Source organism: Nannobrachium achirus (genome assembly GCF_963921795.1).
Source record: "Nannobrachium achirus genome assembly, chromosome: 22".
Taxonomy (NCBI): domain Eukaryota; kingdom Metazoa; phylum Chordata; class Actinopteri; order Myctophiformes; family Myctophidae; genus Nannobrachium; species Nannobrachium achirus.
The window spans coordinates 51,298,370-51,307,431 of record NC_137829.1 but is presented as its reverse complement, the minus strand read 5'-3'; the positions used below and the strand labels follow the sequence as shown (position 1 = coordinate 51,307,431).

At 45.5% G+C, this 9,062-nt stretch overlaps 1 protein-coding gene across 1 annotated transcript; it reads right to left on the bottom strand.

The window, feature by feature from the left end:
- Positions 1 to 4,762: 4,762 nt before the first annotated feature.
- Positions 4,763 to 8,213, bottom strand: LOC308307678 (uncharacterized protein; the record flags this gene model as incomplete). The annotated part of the gene is made up of 3 exons (XM_080752944.1): positions 4,763 to 4,982; positions 6,119 to 6,375; positions 7,611 to 8,213. The coding sequence occupies 3 exons, from the start codon at positions 8,211 to 8,213 to the stop codon at positions 4,763 to 4,765; spliced, it is 1,080 nt and encodes a 359-aa protein (XP_080609070.1).
- Positions 8,214 to 9,062: the final 849 nt, after the last annotated feature.

Sequence of the window (9,062 nt, the reverse complement as noted above, 5' to 3'; positions counted from 1 at the left end):
CGCCACACCTACCATCAGCTCCCAGTACTTGCCGCACGACTTGCCAAGCCGTGCTACTCATACGCTGAGTTGGCCGTGCCCGGAATCGAACCCATGACTGGGCGAGAGCTCTACCGACTGAGCTACCCGGGCACAAACTTGGCTGCACAAACTTTATGAACTTAAATTCAAATACATTGGACATAAAACAATACATTTTAATACTACTATACCAGTCATTAAGCTACTAATATAGACTGAAGGAATTAAAGCAGGTCATGTTTGGAATTGTAACAGCTGAAATCAATAATATATCAGTATTCCGGTATTAACCTGTGGTCCGCATTAAGTGAAGGTGGGGGCCGCATGTGGCCCCCGGGCCGCCAGTTGCCCATGTATGCACTAAGGCTAAGCCATACTTACATTACTCACGCCACGAGTAATGACTTGAATTTATATAGACATTCTTTTGTTCATTTGATGACCAGCAGGCGTTCCCAAACTTTTTTGTCTCAGGGCACCCCATCATTTTTTTTTTTTTTTTTTATCCGAGGCACCCCTACATTATAATTTTCACTCCCAGCACCTTATATTTATAGCATATCATTGTTGTCGGGTGGAAACCTTGTATGTCCAAAAGTGTTCGTTTTGTATCTAAAAAATGTACTAAACTAGTGAAAACAGCAGATCTACAAGCACACAACGCCTCGCATCACGAGGCGTTGTGTGCTTGTAGATCTGCTGTTTTCACTAGTTTTGTGCGACAGTCTTGTATGATAAAGCAGGGCTTTGCTTTAGCAAAAGACGTACACATTTGAAACTTGGAGATACAAGGTTTCTGCCCGACAGTGACGATAATTTAGTGATTATGTTGCGAGGAAAACGTTGAGATAACAGCCATTTTGGTTAGAACTGACTGAAAATAACTTTGTACTTCAAGTTTAAAATGATACTAAATATTTTTTCAAGTGTCCAAATAAATTCCAAATATTATCAAATTATCTCGCGGCACCCCTGGACTGCCGTCGCGGCACCCCAGGGTGCTCCGTCACCCACTTTGAAAACCCCTGCCCTATGGAGACGCTAAAGGGCCCTATTTTCGTCGGTGCAAACCCTTATCCCTAAACTTTTTTTTGCTATTTTGAAAAACTAGGGCCCAAAGCTTTGTTCCTTGTTCTTTGTTTGTTGTTTGTTAGATATTTAACCACTTGAACCGTCAATACTTAATAAAGTTGACCTTTCACTCTGTACTTAGTCTGCTCTTCTTCCCCTCTACACCAAACCTCTTTGCCGAACATAGACGATCTACAAGCTCATAACGCTTCACAGCGCGAGGCGTTGTGAGCTTGTTGATCAGCTATTTTCGGCAAAATAAGGACACTATAGGGTTCAAGTGGTTAATATAACAAAGGAGAAAAACGTTTCTATGATTTGGAGGACCCCCATAGTAACTCTGAGGACCCCCTAGGGGTCCCGGACCCCCCTGTTGAAGACCGACCCCTGCTTTGAGTGGTTAAGTCAGTTTGTCCGTGGTTGCTGTAGTGTAGATGATAATCTGCTGTACATTTCAAATACAACATGCATTATTCATTTTCCCATAAATGAGGATCGCCTTAGTTTAAATAAAATAAAATAAAAACACAAGGATGATGTGTACGGGCATAGAACAATTACAGAGGCATACAATACAACGTTATTTTAATCACCACATCGTATATCATTCAGACTACACAAACATCACTTAATGAGATCAGACTCTCAATCCATGCTTGGTGTTGCTAATGTGAACTAGAGCTCTGTAGTTGGTATTCAGTCCACTATGGTGGGTTTTAATCCCTCTCTATGTCCTCAAATGGATTGCAGTGCCGGGGTGTATTAGCAAGCCACTCCTACGATATCAGCTTCTCTTCATCCGTTAATACTGAGGCTGCCCAAAAGCCAGAGTTGCTTTGTAATGAGGATACAGTAGGAATGTTGTTTGTCTTGAGTAGTCAAATCTTAACATCTATAACATCCCTTCCAGGGAGAGTGCTCATGTGTGTTTTAGTTTCTTCTTCTCTGAGCTGTTTTTTTTTTTTTTTTTTTTTTCGCACTGATTTTCGCACTGATTAGGTTGTGTTGGTAGTTTCTGAGTATTTTGCTTTGTTTAACAATGACAGTGAGATACTTGTTGCACTAACTAGCATTGACTGCTATGGTCTCTTTTTGTAAGACACTTTATGTATATATATTTATATATTCGCCCCCCCTCCTCTTGATGCACCTTCTCTTTATTGGTACTGTACTGCTCTTTTTTTCCCTCTTACCTATCTTTTTTTCTTACTTCTCTGTAACTTTGTAAATAACTGTATACTGCTGTGCTACAACTGGACAACTGAATTTCCCCCTTGGGATAATAAAGGTATCTATCTATCTATCTATCTATCTATCTATCTATCTATCTATCTATCTATCTATCTATCTATCTATCTATCTATCTATCTTCATTTCATTGCTAAAAAAAATAATTGGTTTGAAAATTAGGCATATCTGCACTAATAATTTACACTATTAAAATGTTACAGCAATAAACAGCATCTTCCTGTATTCCACGTGTACACCTTTACTGCCAAGGCTGAGATACACAAAGTATTTCTTCAAGAGCGTACTGTTTTCTTCTGTCTTTCTTTCAGCAATTCAGTTGAGTATTTTCTGACAAAGGAAAGGGTCTCCCAAAACATAACTAAACACTCCCCTCTGGTGGCTGTCACTGTCAGTGCATCCAAAGAGTACAATGATCTGTGCAAGAAGACCCTGTGTATTCCATTTTGACATGAAGCTGGTCTTTGGTTTATTTGCAGTGCCCTCTACTGAGGAATGGAAGCCAATACATCAGCCCTGGTCTGAATACAGCTCCAGCTTTTATAGCTTCCCCACACTCAAAATTACAACATTCTAGTAGGATAGGTAGTTAATTCAATGCAACTAAATAATGGCCAGTACTAATGCATGTTTTATCCCAAGCAACATAAACCACAGGGTTGGTTTGCTACAATCAACACAGAATACCACTAAGCTTCTATTTAATTAACAAGGGAGCTCAATTAATTGATATTATCAACGGGCATCGGTCTCTCCCGGGTTAAAACTGCTTTAATTCAATTCCCAGTTTCCCCCACATTACATCGGTTTCACCAGCCCCTGAATCAATAGAACCTCATGCTAATCATCTCTGGGATTAGCAACTTTAATTACCTTGACCACGCTGTGGCGCTGGGAGGCATGCTGGACCGCAGCCACCAACAACCGACCCAGTTGGTAACAGCGATATGGGGGCCCATGTGATGATAAAACATGTAGCCTGAAGTGGAGCAAAATAAATAATTCACCTGCAGTCGCAGACGAAACACACCGTCGCCCTAATCAGAAAGTCATTAAAACGTCCGTCAGACTCAGACCGGTGGGCGGTGGGGAAACAGAGGTCACCAGAAGACTTCAAAAAAATAAAATAATAATAATAATAATAAATAAAATAAAAACTTTAAATGGACCTCTTTGTGTGTATGGTCTTGGCAGGAATTGTGTTAGGCTTTATGAGCTGTAACTGCTACGCGTACCAAGTACCATTAAGTGTTATGTCCTGGCTGGCGTTATCTCACACAGACATGATATATTAAAAAAGGAGCCACGGTGCATCCAAGATGTTTCATCTTTATCATGGTGTTTCTAAAATCCCTGTCTGTTGTTGTGCATGGGGAAACTCTCCCACTTCTAAATGTCACACAGTAACCACATTAACCCTGGCATCCATCCCTATATTTTGAGCCAAAAATGTTCAAGAAAGTGTCTTTTCCCTTCTTCTTTTTAATAGCAGAGCACATTGTGAGCCTGTAGAACGGCTATACTTTTACTAGTAGTCGCTATGATACAACAAGCATAATACAGTACTGTAAGGGCCATTGGCAGCACTAATTCTAATTGACATCAGTTGGACTTGAACGGGGCGTTGCATAATGCCATGAAATATGCATGGTGGTGTGTTGTCGAGCATCCCCACACCGCTGTGCTTTGACAAACAGGCCTCTTGGTCCATTGTGCTGTCAGTGAATGCTTCACAAAGAACGCCATATGGTGAACGAAGGGAACGGGCGAATCACTTGACAAACCTCCTAATGGTTGGCTAGCCAAACAAAACAACTTCTCACTTTCTCTTACGGCCGAGTACTCTGCTCCTGGAGTAGGTACCGTACCGTACTGCTTTTCTCCCTCCCGGGTGGGAGGCATAACAGGCGATAAGAGGCTGGCTTTATCAATAGCCGATTTTCCTGTTCGTAAAAAGGACTCAGCGCCACAATGAGCGAGGCCGTGCCTTTACAGAACCATAGAGAATCTCTTCGTTATACTGTATGTGGGGATGCTCTGTGAAACGCTGCTTCTCAAGTTGGAGATCCGCGGAACGCCAGGGGTCTGTCCTTGATGCGTTGCGAGCATGTGACTCTGAGACGGTAATTTGGTTCCATTTCGCACACTCTTAGTCTCAGAGTTAAATTAACACTGAGGATCTTTAGAGTGTAGACGGTCCCCAAGGACTAAGTGGACTAATGCATATTAAAGTGGGGGTCGTTGGAATGAAAAAAAGGTGGTGCGTGCGTGTGTAAATGCCCTCTTTGCATCGAAATAAAAAGGGAATGGACATAATTGAAATGCATCAAAACCTAGGGGGAATCTGGGCCATGGAGCTCATTAGAGCGGGGGCCTTCATTCTGCTGCGGTCATCATCACGCAAGAAGCAAAGGACGCGATCCTAATCATCGTAGTCGGAGTCCAGTGCGACGTGCTCCTCGGGGCAGTATTTCACCTCGGGACTCTTCTTCTTCTTGTTCCTCTCTCCCATGATGATGGTCGCCATCACCGTGACCACCACGGTGATGGTCAGGATGAGCACGGTCACCGTCTCGGCGATGCACAGCTCGTCGTCCACCTCGGACATCAGATGGCCCTGCAGCTCGGTGGGCTCGCCGCACCTACGGACGGATGGGATGATACTCGTCATTGTGATAAAAATAATATAATCGTATCATGGAGATTTTAAAGTGGTTAAAGTGATTGACAAAGGCGTCATTTACATTTTTAAGCATATTTTGATTCATCGTGCCATTTAATTTCCAGGCAGCTTTTTTCCATCCCTATAGCCAAAGGTACTGCTCCTCCATACCATACCTCCAAAGCCTGACCCTACAACCCCACCCGTTCAGTCAGATCAGCCAACACAGGGATGCTGACAGAACCCTCGTTAAAAACCCCAGGACAAAAATCCACTCGTCCTAGACAATTTGCCCACCTGGCCCCCAAACTGTGGAATAAACTCCCTGTCGCACTTAGAACTACAGACTCACTCCTTAGCTTCCGCCGTGGACTAAAGACTCACCTCTTCAGACTCCACCTAAACCCATAGCACTACTGTAACACCCCCCTTCCCTCAATGACCATACATGAAGCTAGATAGCATTTATTTTAGGTTTTAGAATTTTTTTTTTACTGATTAGGTGCGTGGGTTTACCTATGTTATTGTTTTTCTAGATTGATATTCCAGTGCATTGTTATATTGTTGTTAATGTACTGACATATTATCTTGATTATTATAGTGATGTATTACGTGCTTATTGTAAGTCGCTTTGGATTAAAAGCGTACGCTAAATGCCTAAACTGTAAATTGTAAATTGTAGCCCATGGACGGATTAACCCCTGTGAGGGCCCCTGGCCAATAATCTTTTAGGGCCCCCCACCCTCCATCATAACCCCCGCTCCCTCCCGATGCACACTACCCAGCTCGTATTTTAAGCCATGATTATCATCTGTGGGCCAAGAAAAAGATTTCTTTTGCACCACACTTTCGCTTAACAGCAAACATACAAGCTCACGTCGCGTCGCAGATGCAGCCCGTTGTGAGCTTGTAGATCACACTCGGCTGCGGCGCCGGAAGCTCCGTGCAACTTCTGCGCAACGCATATTGGGATGTTGGAAAGTTGTGGATACATTTAATTTTAGTAAATTGTCAATCACCACGCGGCCCAGTTCCCCCAAGGGCCCCTGAGAGCCAAGGGCCCCTGGCAACGGCCCCACCGGCCCAATGGTTAATACAGCCCTGTTGTAGCCGCACCGCAGCTTGTGGTAGTCGTCCATGAAGAGGCGCCTGACGTTGGCCAGCTTGTGGAAGACGCGCTGCAGGTCGCAGTCGCAGTGCCAGGGGTTCCCGTCCAGGAGGACGTGCACGCTGGACGTGGGGATGCTCAGCAGGGTCTTGAAGTGCAGGTGGGACATGCGGTTGGAGCGCAGGTCCAGCATCACCAGGCTGGAGAGCGGCGCGAAGGCCCCCAGGCCCGTGTCGTTGATGCGGTTCCCCCTCAGCCGCAGCACCTCCAGGGAGCAGGGGCGTCACAAGGGGGGGGAAAAGGGGGACTGAGTTACGGTGGAGGGGCCTTCATTATTTTATACTTTGGCTGTTGAAAAATAGCAAGATATACAAGCTCACGCGCGGCACTCAGTGTCGCGCTGCGAGTTTGTAGATCTGCTATTTTTGAAAAGTCGTGAGAATGTGTGCAAATCTTTGAATATAATGTATTTTATAAGCGAACGTTTGTGCTTCTGGGGTGGGTCCCTGGAACTAAATATTTTGAGATGGGGGTCGGTGGCCAAATACATATCATTTTGGAGGTCCATCACGTGAAAAGGTTTGAGCACCACTGACATAGAAACATAGGTTTTTCAAAAGAAAATCTAGATTTTTCAGAAAATAGCAGATCTACAAGCTCACAGATCTGCTATTTTTCAATAGTTAATGCACAAAATAATGCGTAATAATGCGTTCCCAGTCTAAATGGGTTAAACCTCCCCCCCCTATGAAGAACATTCATGGGGGGCCCCCAGTGAATCCTTGTACCCAGGGCCCCGAATTTGGTGCGACACCCCTGCCAGGTCGTGGTGGGAAAAGTACTCAAATCTTTTACTTAAAAGGACATACTTGATCCTCATTAATGCTCATGATAAAATAGCACCTACTCGGCCTGTGTCTCATGATATAGCCCCTTTTCGACTGCAGTTTTAGCACCACACCGCACCACACCACAACACACCACACCACACCACACCACACCACACCACACCACACCGCACCACATAAAAATATCTACATTTCCCATTACAAAAAAGTACCCCTATCGGTAAGAAACAAATTGACCCTTTTAACTGTGATTATAATACAATATAAATTTGTATTACAACTATCCTAATTATAATGCACTGTAATGGATTATAAGTATTAATGTATTACTATGATAATTAAAATACACTATAATAGATTATAATAGTGGTTATAACACAATAGAATCTATTATCATGTATTACAACTATATCCTGGTGATGTAAATGGAAAGTCAGTGAGTGATCAGTCATTATGAAGTGTTTGGCCCTGTTTGGCCTAGCTCAGACCTACTCTAGAGTGGATACTTTTTAGTACCCTGTTTAGTACCACTTTCACACCACTCTACCCAGGTCCTTGTAGTGGAAAATCTGGCACAAGTGGGCGGTGTGGTGTGGAGTGGTGTGGAGTTGGGCCAGTGGAAAATGGGCTATAGATGCTTTCCACCACTGACCTCCAGGGAGTGCAGGGTGGAGAACAGCCCCATGTCCAGGGTGACGAGTCGGTTCCCGTCCAGCCTCAGCCAGCGCAGCGCCGTCATGCTGCCCAGGGCCCGCGGCCGCACCACCATGACCAGGTTGTAGCTCAGGTCCAGCCGCGCCAGGTTGTCCAGGTTCTGGAAGGTGCCGCTCTCCAGCACGGCGAGGCGGTTGCGGGCCAGCGACAGCTCGCCCAGGGAGTCCAGGCCCAGGGAGAAGCCCTCGCCGAGGGCCCAGAGCTGGTTCCGGCTGAGGTCCAGCTTCTGCAGGCCCTGGAGGCCCGCGAAGGCCCTGTCGGCCACGGAGGTGATGTTGTTCTCCCTCAGCAGCAGCACCCGGAGGCTCCAGAGAGCCCCGAAGGCGCCCGGCCGGAGCTCGGCCAAGAGGTTGCTGGACAGGTCCACGTATTCCGTGTCGTAAGGGAACTTGCCGTCCGGAGTGGAGATGTTCCCGCCCGAACAGTTGACATATTTTATGTCCGGGAGACAGTTACATCCCTTGTAACAAGCTCTAACTGCCCCAGATAGAGGTGCAAAAGCGTACTGGAAGAAAAACAGCCAGTAAGGGAAGGCGATCATGCCTACAACGGGAGAGAGAGAGAGAGAGAAAGACAAAGACAAAGACAAGAGTCATGTGTTAGACACAATTTCACACACAAAAAAAGACCAGTATAACAGTACAGTACAGTCAAGGCCTTGTGTTGTTTTTCTTCTTTTTTTTACTTTGACTTTAGTGTATTCCACAAATAAATCCGGAGGACGACATCCCACGCAAACTGTCATCCCTGCTTAAGCCTCATGATTAATGCAAGACATGTTTTGAGCAAAGCGTGATCTACTTCACTTATCTCCACTTTAAGGTGTCGACAACAGGCGAGGTGACAGACTTTTACGACGCCGAACTGGAAGAAAGCCAGACACACCGGCTGTCAAACGAGGGAGGACGAAACTACAATGGAGAAGAAACCAAAAAGAAAGGAAGAAAAAGAAAAGAAAACGATAATGATGATTTTAGTCAAACGTCTTGTGAGAAAAGACCTTTACCTGTTGTAGCCGCGCTGTAACTTCTCGTTGGCGTTGATCCTCACGGCAGCATTTGTCTCTCTCTCTCTCTCTCTCTCTCTCTCTCTCTCTCTCTCTCTCTCTCTCTCTCTCTCTCTCTCTCTCTCGAGTCGTGCCCAGACAAGCGGCAGGCGCAGAGCAGACAGCTGAGGCCAGGTCTCTGTCAGAAGCAGGAATGGGGGCTGTCGGCTCGCTATCCCCTTGCTGCCGGCGCGTCACACCTGTCGACAGGTGAGGGCAGGGGTGCCACAAGGGGTAGGAAAGTGGGACTGAGTTACCAGGGCCCAAGGTAGAGGGGCCCTAGTAACTTTAGCTATTGAAAAATAGCAGATATACAAGCTCACAGCGCGGCACCGAGTGCCGCGC